The sequence below is a fragment of the Tasmannia lanceolata genome, unplaced genomic scaffold (genome assembly GCF_043159265.1).
Source record: "Tasmannia lanceolata isolate RefF3 unplaced genomic scaffold, GAP_Taslan_0.1 ptg000020l, whole genome shotgun sequence".
NCBI lineage: Eukaryota > Viridiplantae > Streptophyta > Magnoliopsida > Canellales > Winteraceae > Tasmannia > Tasmannia lanceolata.
Genome location: NW_027518697.1, coordinates 14,605,001 through 14,619,963, shown reverse-complemented (window position 1 = coordinate 14,619,963; position 14,963 = coordinate 14,605,001). Strand labels below are relative to the sequence as shown.

The 14,963-nt window shown below is 39.8% G+C and overlaps 1 protein-coding gene across 2 annotated transcripts in view; it reads right to left on the bottom strand.

Moving 5' to 3' along the window:
- LOC143854074 (uncharacterized) overlaps positions 1-14,963 on the bottom strand; it is a 90,093-nt gene that overhangs the window by 7,325 nt on the left and 67,805 nt on the right. For both annotated transcript variants that reach the window (XM_077363822.1, XM_077363825.1), the window contains exons 28-32: positions 12,203-12,268; positions 11,838-11,982; positions 11,264-11,328; positions 11,087-11,152; positions 8,713-8,806 (exon numbers count right to left, since the gene is read on the bottom strand). In XM_077363822.1, coding sequence (XP_077219937.1) covers positions 8,713-8,806; positions 11,087-11,152; positions 11,264-11,328; positions 11,838-11,982; positions 12,203-12,268 — 436 coding nt within the window. The remainder of the gene's footprint in view (positions 1-8,712; positions 8,807-11,086; positions 11,153-11,263; positions 11,329-11,837; positions 11,983-12,202; positions 12,269-14,963) is intronic.

The window sequence follows — 14,963 nt, the reverse complement described above, 5'->3', positions numbered from 1 at the left end:
CAATTTAGATGATTGGCTGGTAAGTTGATTTAGTTGATGGTCGCTCAAACTTGCATAACCTTTGCAGTTGGGGTGGCTAGTCAGTTTATGCACTCACCTAAAATACAATATTGTCATGTGGCTTGTAGAATTTTGAGATGTCTAAAAGGTGCTCTAGGTGAAGGGGTCTTATATATAGACCTTCTGAAATACTGGACATCACAAGTTTCTCCGATGTTAATGGGGCTGGAGATCGAATGATCGAAGATCAATGCCTAGGTATTGTACATCTGTAGCCAAAAACTTAGTAATGTTAAGCAACAAGAAGCAGAATGCTGCAGCCAAATTCAATACTGAAGCCAAGTATAGGCCCGCGACCCATACAAAATGTGATATGATGTAGGTAGTGGTCTTTATTGCTCCAAGTCCTATTAAGATGTTTTATGATATGTAATATGCCTAAGGGCATAGTTGACTTTGTACGTTACATTCCTTTAGTATAAATACATGATTCAGGGGGGATCTCTCCAATTCACATTTTTCTCTTCTCATTCTCTCTCAACATGGTATCAGAGCCTTAGGGTTTTGATCCCCTATGGACCACCATAGCCTCTCCCCTCTCATCTTCTTCTTTCTCTTCCTCCCACCCCTAACCCTAACCCTAATCCTGCCGCCCCCTTACCCCTCCTCGGTTTTTCCACCGCCACACCCCTTCCCCCATCTCGGTTTTTGTCCCCCCCCCCCCCCCACCTCCTCACTCGAACAAAAAAAAAAGAAAAACATTATACAATAAAAAAAACCTAACCCTAATGTCCTAAATCTTTCCTATGTCCTAAATCTTTCCTATTCCTCTCCCCTCTCTTCTTTGTTATTGTTTGGTGTTCAGCTTCGCTTTCTTGGCTTCTGTGGCCCTTTTTCTCGGACTCGGATCTACTCTTCCTTTCGGAGCCGCACCATGACGCTTTGTCCCGTCTAGTTCTGTCCATCACCCTTTATTTCTGCCGTTGTTGTGGCTATTCTATTTCTTCTTGTCCTTGTTGTGTGATCCACCCGTCATTGAGGATCCCTCTACCGGCCCGACCGATGGGGTACAGGCCACAAACCCACGGCCAACTATCTTCTCTTCTAGTTTCTCGTCTCATGTAGAGGGTTTTTTCCCTCAGATGACCACCACTAAACTGGATGGGACCAATTACTTGTCGTGGAAAATTGCGGTTGAGACATATCTCCTTGCTCAGGGTAAGGTTAATCTTATTTGCACGGACCCTCTCTTGTCGACTGATTCTATGCTCATTGGGAGCAGGAGGACGCCTTGATTCATACCCACATCGAAGCATATCTGGGATCATACTGCGCTACTGTATTTTGGGGTTGACAACCTCACTCGTATCAGTGCCACATATTCTGAGTGGATGCGCCTACGCCGCGGTGATATGTCCCTCGCTGCTCACTATGGTCAGTTTGGTTCCCTCTGCCAGCAGCTTGATGTGTTTATGCCTCTCACTTCTGATATCGTCGTTCTTCGCCGTCAATGAGATCAGCTCCGAGTTGTTCATTACTTGATAGTTTGGGACTGGCGTTCATCCATCTTCGCCAGCAGAGCAGATCATTGGCTCTGGTTCTATTCCCCCCTTACGGAGGTATATTCTCGGGCCCAGCAGTGTCTCAGTGATTCGTCACCGGTTGTTTCTGCCGATAGCTCTGCTCTGGTGGCCTATGAGGGTGGTAGTCGCCATGTTCGTTGTAGTGGTTCTTTTAGCCGTGGCAGGGATGTGGCCGTGGACGTGGCTGAGTTGGTAGTGGACGTGGACGATAGTTTTGTACCCATTGTCAGAGAGAGGGCCATCATATTGACATTTGTTACACTCTTCATCCCGAGCTTCGTCAGGCTCGCTCAGCGCACCTGCTGCTATTGGTCCTTCTAAGCTTCCACTGTCCTCCACTACTGCTACCGTGCCCGCTGATGATTCACATACTTTATCTTGTGCTGACTGTGAGGAGTTCCGGCATCTTCGATTGAGTGCCCACCCACCTACTGCAGGCTTTGCCCAGCTAGGTAGTTCACCCACTACGCTCCTCTCTAGCTCCGGGTCATGGATTATTGATTTAGGAGCCTCAAATCACATGACCGATAACTCTTCTCAGCTTACTCTCAGTCCATTACCCTTGCTGATGGGTCCACCACTCCCATCACCAGTGTTGGTACTATTTGTCCTCATCCTAGCCTCCTTTTATCTTCAGTTTTATGTGTACCTTGATCTCCATTTAGTTTGCTTTATGTTAGTGAGCTTACTAAAAGCCTCAATTGCTCTGTCTCATTTTATCCTTCTATTGTCTTTTTCAGGATCTCTCGACTGGGAGGACGATTGGATCGGGTAATGAGGTGGATGGGCTATATCGTCTTGACTGTCGGCCGCCTACTGTCTTGCATAGTTCCGTGGATGTTTATCAGTGGCACTATCGTCTTGAACACTCATCGCTTTAGCGGCTTCAGCAGACACATTGTTCTAGGCCCTATTTCATCCATTCAGTCTGAGTCGTGTGAACTCGGGAAGCACCATTATGTGTCCTTTCCTTCCCGTGTCGTTCAATCTCTAGTTCTTTTCAGTTAGTCTATTTTGATGTATGGGGACCGTCTAGGATCGCATCTTCAGCTGGTTTTAAATATTTTATTATCTTTATTAATGACTACTCGCGTATGACATGGTTGTAATTGCTTAAAGATTGTTCTGAGGTCTTCTTTGCTTTTCGCACTTTTCAAACAGAAATTAAAAATCAATATAAATGAAATATCCAATGTCTACACATCGATAATGCTAGGGAGTATTTTTATGGGTCGCATGGCTTCCAGGATTATCTGTCTGCTCATGGGATCCTTCATCAGTCCTCGTGTGCATACACCTCTCAACAGAATGGTGTTTCTGAGCGGAAACACTGTTATTTACTTAAGGTAGCTCGCACACTACTTTTTCACATGCGACTGCCTAAGATGTACCGGAGTAATCGCCTTCCCTCGTCCATCCTACGTGCGTCATTTATGGTCTTACATCCTCACCAAGAGAGCCCTTTCCTCTCACCCCTCGTGTCTTTGGCTGCATTTGTTTTGTACATCATGTAGGTCCAAGTCGTGATAAACTTGATCCGCGCTGTGTTTTTATGGGGAACTCTCGTATGCAAAATGGGTATTGTTGTTACAGTCCTTGCCTTCGTCGCTGGTTTGTGTCTGCTGATGTTACCTTTTTTGAGTCCAAGCCCTTCTTCACTCAAGTGTCTGACTCTCGTCCCTCTCTTCTTGACTCGGAAGTTTCACTTCCACATCCGGTTCTTCCCGACTCAGTTGCTGCCCCACCTATGCCCCCATCTGCACTTGTGGGTCCACCACTTGTGGATGCTCCCTCTATTACCGCTTCGGCGCCGCCTGTTCATCCAGCTACTACGAAGCAATATCAGCGACGGTGACACAACGTTGAGCCCACACCACCTCCTCTCGAGCAGTCCTCTTCTCAGCCAGTGATCCCGGTCTCTACTTCTCAAGTATAATCTCTTCCTTCCTCAATTGAGCTTTCTGATTCTCCTATTGCTTCGTGCACACGTTCTCATTACACTGCGCATCTTATATCTAACTTTGTTTCCTATGATCATCTCACCCCTGCCTTCAAAAGTTTTGTGTCTTCTCTACTTCTATATCTTTACAGCAGTCTGTGGTTGAGGCTCTTGGACATCCTGGATGGCGTGAGGCTATGGACCTAGAAATGGGTGCCCTTCACACGAATTAGACTTGGGATCTGGTTCCTCTACTTTCTGGTGCTAGCCCTGTTGGCTGTAGATGGGAGTTGTCCATTAAATATTTGCCAGATGGTACTGTTGAGTGCTTAAAGGCTCGTCTGGTTGCAAAAGGATATACTCGTACGTTTGGAGTTTGTTATACTGAGACATTCTCTCTGGTTGCGAAGATTCCATCTGTTCGTGTAATTCTCTCTGGCTGTGAATCATGGTTGGCCCTATATCAGTTGGATGTGAAGAATGCCTTTCTCCATGGCGACCTTACTGAGGAGATGTATATGGAGCAACCTCAAAGGTATGTTGCTCAGGGAGAGATGTCCTTCTCTGTGTGTCCTCTTCGAAAATCACTCTATGGTCTCAAGCAATCTCCACACGCATGGTTTGGGATGTTTAGCGACGTAGACAGTGTTTTAAAACTCGGCGACTCGGCTCGGAACTCGGCCGAGTCGACTCGGATTTGCAATGGCTGCGTTTTGGTGTCCCAGACACGGCGAGTCCTGGCCGAGTCTTGGCCATTTCGAACACCCACCATTTGCCGCTGAAAAACCCTGTATATCCTAAATTGCGAAGAAGAAGAAGATGGAGGAAATGATATATCCGGCCTTCTTTTTTACTTGGGGCAGCCCCTCTAGTGTTAAATAATAGTAAAATATTATAACAAAAAGTGGTGTCCAAGTAAAACATGAGGGCAAGCAAATACATCACTTACGCAAAAGCAATGCACTATTTTATTTTATTTTATTTTGGCAGTGTAATGCCAACCCCTCTTTTGCTTCTGTCTTATCCTCTCTTTCCCATCACTAAAAGTGCCTCGTTTTTGCTACCAGTACAGTCATTTGACTCATCTTGTCTTGTAGTAATTTAAATAGGTATCAAATTTTATTGCAACTCCCAATTTTTCAAAAGAAAAGAAAAGACATGTTGGATTTGTGCAATTATTCAAGGGCAGTCATAAATTCACCCCCATTTATTACCGTATTCACCCCCTATTTTTCAAAATGGATTGTCCAGCTCACACCTAGAATGATCAAAACCGTCCACCTGATGGGCCACAATCTATTAGGTTGTGCCCCAAAAATCATTTACGTAGGATGATCCTAGCCGTCTGATCTATAGAGGCTTGATTATATGGAATTTCTCTATAGATCGGAGGGCTAGGATCATCCTATGGAAAAGATTTTTGGGGCACAACCTAATTAGATTGTGGCCCATCAAATGGACAGTTTGGATCATCCTATGGTATGGGCTGGACAGTCCATTTTGAAAAATAGGGGGTGAATACCGTAATAGAAGGAGGTGAATTTATGACCGCCCTTATTAAATCATGGTGTTGCTGATATCACTCCCCTAAATCTAAAGCCCCGTTTGGATCGCATGAATTTTATGTAAAAGTTTGGAAAGAAAAAATATTTCTAAATTTTCTTACATCTTTAACACTTGAAAAAAAAATGGTAACTTAAAGTATTAAGGTTGTGGCTCATCAAATGGACGGTTTGGATCTTTGGATCATCCTATGGTGTGTGTCCAATTTTTTTTCAAAAAGTGCAGTACTACCCACACTAGGATAATCCAAACCGTCCATTTGATAGGTCACATATAGTCCAGAATTTTTTCAAAAATGTTGTACTGCCCATACCATAGGATGATCTAAACCGTCCATTTGATGGTCACATCTTGTATTTTTTTATATTTATTTTTTTATAAAAAAAAATTACATGTCAGGCTCTCAACCGCGTTCTTGGCCGCGTCCGCGCTGAGTTGACTAGGTTTTTCTTTGGCCGCATTCCACGTAAGATCCACGTTTTTAAACACTGGACGCAGTTATGCGTTCTGGCATGAAACAATGCGTTGTGGACCATTCAATTTTTAGTCATCACTCTTCAGTTGTTTGATTTTTGCTGATCATATACGTTGATGACATTATCATCACGGGCAATAATTCATGAGGTATACAACAGTTGACGATCTTCTTACTGAAAGAATTTTCCACCAAGGATTTGGGTCGTCTCAGCTACATTCTTGGGATAGAGGTAGCACATTCTTCTAGAGGCCTTTCTCTATCACAAAGGAAGTATGTTTTGGATCTATTAGAAGAGATAGGCAATCTTGGAGTTAAGTCAGCATTTATACCCATGGATCCTAATGTGAAACTTGTTCCAGAAGGGACTTGTTGGAAGACCTTGGAAGATATAGAAGACTGGTTGGTAAGCTCATATATTTCACAGTCACTCGCATAGACATCATATGTTGTAGGGGTAGTCAGTCAGTACAAGAGCTCTCCACGTACCTCACACTGGGCTGCAGTAGTCCAAATTCTTAAGTACTTAGAAAGGTGCTCCATGAAAGGGTCTGGTCTGTTGTTTAGAAGGCATGGTTGTATGAAAATTGAAGGCTTTTCTTATGCAGATGGGGCTGGATCTCCAGCAGACAGGATATCAACCACTGGTATTGTACCTTTATAGGAGGTAACCTAGTATCATGGAGAAGCAAGAAGCAAGATGTCATAGCCAAGTCCAGTGCAGAAGCCGAGTACAGAGCAATGGCACACACAAGTACTGAACTCATTTGGCTGCGCTCATTTTTATCTAAGCTATGTATTGTTCCCTCTTCTCCTTCGCAATTGTACTGTGATAACAACGTTGCGATACACATTGCTACCAATTCAGTGTTCCATGAGCGCACAAAACACATTGAGGTGGACCGCCATTTTATTCGTCAGAGAATCCAGAAAGGAGAGATACGCACTGTGTTTACTCGTTCAGTGGATCAGCTAGCCGATATGTTTACAAAGTCACTAAGCAAGGCTAAATTGAGTGATATTTGTAACAAGCTAGGAATGTATGATATATGCCTAAGGGCATAGTTGACTTCGTACGTTACATTCCTTTATTATAAATACATGAGTGAGGGGGATATCTCTCCAACTCACATTTTGCTCTTCTCATTCTCTCTCAACAAGATGCATCACGACAATTAGACACATCTACATTACCAACAATCCTGTATTTGATGAAAGAACGAAGCACATTGAGGTTGACTGTTGTTTCATCAGAGGCCAAGTCATGAGTAAGAAGATCAGTACCCCATTTGTTAAGTCTAAAGAGCAACTTGGTGATTAGTTCAGTAAGGGACCGGGTAAAAATCAGTTTCAAATGATCAGAACCAAGTTGGGCATGGATGATATCTATGCTCCAGCTTGAGGAGGTGTTAGGGGCGGGATTGTAAGCCTATTTGTCTAATAAGGGTAATTTGGATATTTTGTTTTTCTGACATAATACAAATCAATGGGGGTTGACTTTTCTAATCGACATTTGCCCCTTCTTCTTTTATCTCTCTCATTCTTTCTCCTTCATTTCATTCTCATGAAATAATCACATATCATCCCAGAAGGACCAGAAAGACCAGAGTGGTGAATCGTAGCTTTGGAAATCTTCTTGGAAGCACTGTTGATAGCCAAGAGATCCAGCAACATCTAGCACTACCTCACGTAGGGGCTGTTTGGATACGTGGATTTTAGAATCCAGGTTTCAGTTTGCAAGTGGTGTAAAATTCTGGATTTTACAGTCCATTATCCTGGATTTTAAGTAAGAAATCCAGGTTTTAAAAACCTCTCCCCCATCTTGTGTTTTCTAAAACCTGAATTTAGGACGATGTATTACCCAACAAGCTCAACAACAATAAGGTTAGAACATTCATCATGTTGAAGAGCATTGGTAGTAACTCTTATGTGATTGAATTGCCAAAGGACATGGAGCGCTCCCATATCTTCAACATTTCAGACTTGTACAAGTACCACAACAGCCAAATTGGTGTCACAGAAAAAATCAACTCGAGGTCGAGTTCTTGTCCAATCGAGGAAAATTATGCATGCATGATACATGGCCCACCAAGGATTTGCATGCGTGGGGACCAAGACCCACCAAAAGGTCCACGTTAACATAAGGGAACTTAGGAAGCTCTTTTATTTAAATGTTAATTAGTAGTTTTATTTTATTTTAAAAAAATGATAAATTGATTAGACTCAGGATTTAAGTGGGATAAATTGGTCTTTTCATGGTTCATTATGCATGGTTTAAGAGGGGAATCAAATCCCACAAAATGGGGATCCTTGGGTTTAATTTGGCTTATGAAAAGAGAGAATCTAACCATTCAAAAAAAATGAAAAGAGAGAATCTTCTCTGCTATGGCTTTCTATCAACAAGGTGTGGACTTGGGTGGAGCTTAGGGATGAATTTCAAGTATTTTCCTTCAAGCAACTGATTATCTTTTATTCTTTCTTCTCTCTAATTTGGATTATTCCTTTGTGTTTGTGTGAACTCGTTCTATCTTAATCTCTTATTTTTTGTCCTAGATCAATTGCTTGGATCTGTTCCAACAAACATCGTGGACTGACTTAGTGTGTGAATTCAGTGTTTCAAAATGCGCATGCGGGCCAAAATGCGGCAAAAGAAAATCCTAATTGACTTGGCATGGCACGATCGAGTACTCGGTTGACGCGGTCATAACTTGGGAGACTCAAGGTGATTTTGATTGATTTTGTAGGGCAAATCACAGATTCAGGAAAAAAACATGAGCAAGGTAAAAGGAAGTCGTCGAGTCGAGGATATGACGCAGGGGAGTTCTGAAACTGTGTAAAACCCTTCCCAAGACTGCATCAACTATGTAAACGAAGTCTTTTACAAATTATCAATAAAAGAAAGTTGAGATGTGGATAATGAATATAAATAGGGTTACTTTAAAACTTTACACAACCAAATCATAGTGCTGCTAAAGAGCAGAAAAGCCTAGTTAATCAAAATCTACAAAAATATTGTACCTACAATTAGAATACAATTACAATGTCCAAATTTTCAAATCTTACATGATTCATCATATTTTCACATCTAAATAATACTAAGTATAGATCCCTGTAAAAGTCCTTAGGTCAACAGAGTTATATGGAATACTAACCAAGACCTAGAGAAATGTTGATCAATGCTGTTCTCCATATATCCAGGTATTGTTCAAAAAATATGTAAAAAACTGAATATGGAAAGACATCAATCTGCACCACAGAAACAGGGTCAGTCTTGTGGTTTAAAAAGAACTTATCACATAAGAATTTTTTTCCCAGATCATAGTCAGGGTCAAGAAGGCATGAATACATTCATGATGCTCAACATGATTTTATTTGCCAAAATATAACAGCACATGTGTAAGGACCACAGAAAAGGTAATTATAGACTTTTTATTCTCATTCAAATAATCCTCAAAAGTCTAGTTTATTGGTATTTAAAATTTTATGAGGTGGATGTCGGTGATTTAGATAATGCCCTGTTTTTTGTGAAATTCCAAAAAAAAATTCATTGCGAATGCAAATTTTACTAATTCTTATTATTTGGCTTAGTTTCGAAAAAATGGAGGTAATATTTTTTTGAGTGATAGTAGAAAGTTGCCTTCATTTTTAGAGTTGGTTTTCACCCAAAGTAGGGCAACTTGCCTTAATTTTTAGAGTTGGTTTTCACCCAAAGGTCATACGGATTGTTGATGTCCCAACTCATTAAGGTAGTTTTTGGTTTTGCCTATGACTGTACTTTTAAAACGCAGGTGCGTCTTTCCGCAAGGATTGAAATTTCAGTTTCGGTTTCAGCCGATAACGAAATTTCGGTGGCAATTTCGGTTTCGGCGGAACACGCCCACTCCCACTGCCCACCTCCATCTCAGCTACAGAAACACATGGCAAGGAGCCACTTTCTTCAGGCAATTCTTGCCCATCATTCAGAGTCTATGATAGTGGTGGACGGATCCAAGATGGTTCCAACAGAACCCATGAAAGTTTTTCTGATACAATTTAAGTGGATTTTTAATGGTAATTTGAGTGGTTGAACAAGACACACAAACACGCAGCTTAACCACAATCAAGACTTGCAGTCTAAGGAAGAAAAGGGCCGGAACTGAGATGTACCGATGGCTTCATGTTGACATCAGCAGAGGCCCCCAGGTGCTCCAGTCACAATCAAATTTTGGGAATTTGGGTATTTTGTTTTCAATGAATTAGATGATTTGTCTGCAACCTTCAGAGGGTTATAATTTCTTGAGGGTTCAAATTATAGGACAGAAATTTGCTATTTTTAGCATTTTCCTATGTTAGAATCAAGGTTTTAAATTTCAGTTTCGGAATGGGTTTCGGTCTTCACCGAAACCGAAAAATTTCGTTCGAAATCTATCGAAATAAATTTAAATAATATTTTATCCTGTACGAAATTTCATCGAAATCACCAAAATTTCGGCTGAAATTTCAGGATAATATCAAATAATAAATAAAAAACAATTTTTTTGGAGTTATCCCTTAAATTTTAGATCGAAATTTCAAAATTTTGTAACGTCTCGATTAAACCCTTGTAACGTTTCGATTAAACCGAATTTCGATTTCGCTCCGAAATTTCGGATTTCGGTCGAAATTTAAAACCTTGGTTAGAATAGAATAGCAACATTATTTAGTGTTTTAGAAACTTGAATTGGTCTAGAGTTGCTTATAAATTCAGTAGAAGAGCAGATAAAATCTTCATATGTTTGTTAGTGGATTAGTTCTATTACCCAACAGGATTTATCAGTCCATTTGAACGACATTGTGTGTGTGATCCTAAATAAATAAAAAATAGATTGTTTACTTCTTATTGTTTTATTCTGAAGACATATGTTCCATAGATAAAGATTCTATTACCCAACAGGATTTATCAGTCCCTTTGAACGACATTGTGTGTGTGTGATCCAAAAAGAAGAAGATTGTCTATTTCTTATTGTTTTATTCTGATGATATATGTTCCATAGAGAAAGACAAAACTATAAACAAGAGCATCTTAGGTATCAATGTGTTGTCATCCATCAACAAGTATTGTAATGAAGGGCATATTATAAGTATGGAGGCTTTGGGAAGCTACTAAATAATCATTGGACAAAGTATCATCATGTTCCGTGAGCATTAGTGTGAATAATTTACTCCCAATTACAATTTGTAAGACACGAAGTAAGCGTGTTAGATAGAATTAAGGAACATGAACCTCTTCAATCCACATATTTTCCGATTTTAATAAAAATACCCTTTTGCTTATTTTATAGAAAGGAGTGTCCATGCAATTGCACACAGCCATTTCAATGCCCCTCTTTTTAGGAAAGAAGAGCCACCTCACAGCTGAATTTGTCTTATTCATTTAATTCATAGGAGGTCGTACTTCTCTCCACTGAAAGAGGGGCTGCGCAAGTGCTTTTGCAAAATTTCCTTGACACTCCCTCTATAGAAACATGCCAAATATAAAAAAAGGTGTTGCCTCTGCATGATAGTTACCTTCAAAGAATCAGAAACCCTTGAGCTGAATTCTCGTGCGGCTCGCATTGAATTTACATAGTCACTCTGTAACATAACCCAGGCAGATGAAATAAAGGTGAGGAAATTTACATAAATCATGTGATGATACTACACAAATAACATTTTAGCTTTGATTAACTCAAGATGACATCATACTTGTTTGTTAACTGGCGTGTGATAGGTACGGAACTCTGATGCCTGAATGACACCACTCTCATAACCTGATAAGGGGAAATAACCAGTAAACCACACATAAAATTATCTAAAAGATTATCATTTTCAGACACTGAGCAAGAAGATACCGCTAATCTATCCATATCTACCATAGTAAAATTTTAAGTTTCATGTAGAGCCATGATTTTAAATTTCGGCTGAAATTTCAGGTAAAATTGAAGTTTCATGTAGAATCATGGTTTTAAATTTCGGCCGAAATACTGAAATTTCGGCCTAAATTTTGGATATTGATTGGGTCCAAAACCACCAAAATCCGAAATTTCGGCCAGAGTCCCAAATTTCAACCGAAATTTAGGTAATTTCGGCCAAAATTTTGGGATAATGTGATTTTTTAAGCTATTTTCAAAATATTCAGCCGAAATTACCAAAATTTAGGCACATTAATGAAATTAGTTTCTTTTTTTTTTAACGAATTTCGGCCGAAATTTCAGTTCGGCTATGTCTGAAACCGAAATTTAAATCCTTGTGTATAACTATAGAAATACAGATCACAGACCATTCATATCCACACTGCTAGCGTAAGCTGCATGTCCTCCCTTAGCACAATCAGCAGAGGGCAAAGCATTGAGAAACCATGGAAGTTTCTCCTTGAATTGTGCCGTAGATGGACGACCTTTCTGCAAATCTGAGGTATGGAAGCACTGAAATAACACAACAATTTTAGTTATTTTCAAAAACCCCCACTCCCTGAGCTACGGAAGCACTCAAATCACCCAACAATATTAGCTCTTTTTAAAAAAACCCTTTCCCTGCCTAGAAAAATTACATGTTAAACACATAAATCATCCTAGAGAGAATTTGCATCACATATAAGTAGCAAATGAATTTGTAGTCTTTGAATTTTTTGAGAAGGAAAATTACCGTAGTACAATCTTTACATACACCACCAATGCCACAAGAGTCTTCGTCAGGTGGACAGCAAGGAGGCTGGAGAAGTGAATAAGAGAAAGAGTAATCTTAGATTGATGGCAAGCCAAATTTAAACTATTTTCATTCAATCATGTAAAAGTTCAGAATTTCCAAGATAACTCGAAATTGACCCATGTTTTGAGTTCTCAGAAACTGAGCGAAAATATGGCATAACTTATCTTGATCAGACAGCATGACTTGATCATGAATGGACGTCACATCTCGATTTTTTTTAATTTTATTTTACTTCTTATTGTGTTTATTTTTCAAAGTTATCTCCCTTTATTCACATATTTCCATACTTCATTGACACATCCCTATTTCCTTTATTGTTTATAGAAAATAAACGAAAAGGAAGAGGAAGAAGAAGTAAGAGAGGATGAATTTTGTGGGAATGAAAGTTGAGAAATTATATGGTATAAGGTCTTACAACAATAAGGCCTTTGTACAGTGGAGTTACCACCCTTGGTATTTGATCCAACAGCAGCTTCTCGAAAAGTGAGCTGCTGTTGGATCAAATACCAGCCTCTACCATATAGTTGTAAGGCCTTACACCATATAAAAACTCATGAAAGTCAATCCCGAATCAAGTCGGCTTCTTCTATGGACTTAAGAGAGCAACATAAAAGACCAAAATCCACTTTCCATAAGTATGATCTCTAATACACTAAGAACACCATTAAAAACTCATATTTCAACACTCTCCCTCAAGATGAACCATGGATATCAAGTATGTCCAGGTTGTGAAGAATATCTCAAAATCGGTTACAAGCAACTGTGCTGGTCAGAATATCGGCAAGTTGATTCTTTGATCTAAAATATGGTACGGTAATTATCTTGGTAGGTAACTTCTGTACAATAAGTGACCATCAACCTTGATGTGTTTGGTCCTCTCATGGAAAAACAAGGTTAAGAGGTGATATGAATTGCAGCTTGAGTGTCGAAATACAATCTCATAGAAGTGTTGATGCCAACCCACATTTCTTTAAGCAGCTTTTGAAGCTCTATAAGTTCATAAATGCCATGTGATATCTCTCGATACTCGACTTCTACATTAGGTTGAACATTTCGGTCGCCTCGGCCGAAACAAAACGAAATCTATAAATAGGACCCGGTGATAGTCCCATTTGAGATCATGTAAATGTAGTATATTTCTAGAATATTTTTTTCATAGCAGCTCATTAATAGCTAAGAAGCGCGGGTACTCTCCGGAGGCCCACGCACCCGTGTCGGGTGCGTATCGGGTGCAGGTGCTCTTGGGTACTCTTTGGGTGCGTACCGGATACGCACCCAAACATCAAACAAAACTAAAATCCAGTTTGGAGGTTTGGGTCAAGGTTGCCAAGGCGGGAATCGAAAGCGGGATTCGATTCGGGATTCGAAAGCGGGAATTGAAGGCTCCTGGGATGGTTGGAAGCGGGAATCGTGGGTTTGCCAGAGAGTCGACGGAGATTCGTCGGGGATTCGCCGGGGATTCGTCGGGGAATCGCTGAGAGTCGTGTGGAGTTGGGATTCGCTGGGGATTCATAGGGAATCGCCTGGGAATCGGGGTTCCTATAAAGTGGGAATCGGGGTTTTCATAAATTGGGAATCGGGATTCCCAAAATTGGGAATCGGGGCTCCCCAGAATCGGGGATTCGAATCGAATCACGGTTCGGATTCGCGAATCCCCAACTCCAGGTACGAATCCTGCTTCTTTGGTTTGGGTACATATCGGGTGCGCACCAGGTTCGAATTAAATCCAAAATTACCGATTTAAAATAGAGGGGCTGTCGCAATTAACAAAAAAGGGGGTTGAATATATCAAAATATCTATTTTATATATATATATATATATATATATATATATATATATCCCTTAATTAAATACCTAACTTAGAAGTAACATTAGATTTTGGTGAAGTAATACTACATTTTGGTGATGTTATTGTTATTTGATTGTTCTCCAATTAAATTGTTTGAATTCTTTAACAAAATATTTAATTTTTTAATTTTTATAAATATATAATAAAATGCAAAATATATTATATTCAACGTACCCGTATCCTTTTTTTTTTTTAAATCACGTATCCACGTACCCATATCGTGTCGTACCCGCACCCCGTACCCGTATCTGCACTTCATTGATTAATAGTGATTGAAATCTTTTGCTTGTGTTCCTCAACAATGGACTAGTCACTTATTTTTTGTGATTTTATTTTCTTCTCTTGGCAAATATTGGCAGCTGAGGATTCATGCTTAAGTTTAGAATCCCAAGAAAGAAAGATATTATGCTTTAAATAAAACAAAGGATCGGGCGTTCCAAAATGCTTCTAAAAAGTTGAACAGAAATAAATTACTATCAGATCCAAGTTTGCCAAGTAGTTTATAGAAGAGAAGTGAAGCTTCAATGTTTTGCTGGGAATGTATCCAAACATCGGACCATTAAACCAAGACATGTGGAGGGATATGCATTTTCGCCAATGTCTTTCCTTCAAAATTGATTGGGACCCCAAATCAGTAATGGGTTGCGTTTTTTGAGCATGTCAAAGGAGGATCGGGATGACATCAACTATACCATAAATAGACTAAAAAAATTAAAAATAAAGCATAGCAAAAATATCAACTGAGCCAAGAGCTGCTGAATGGAAGAGCCAGCATTTACTAGAAGCATATATATATATATATATATATATATATATATATATATATATATATATATATACACACACAC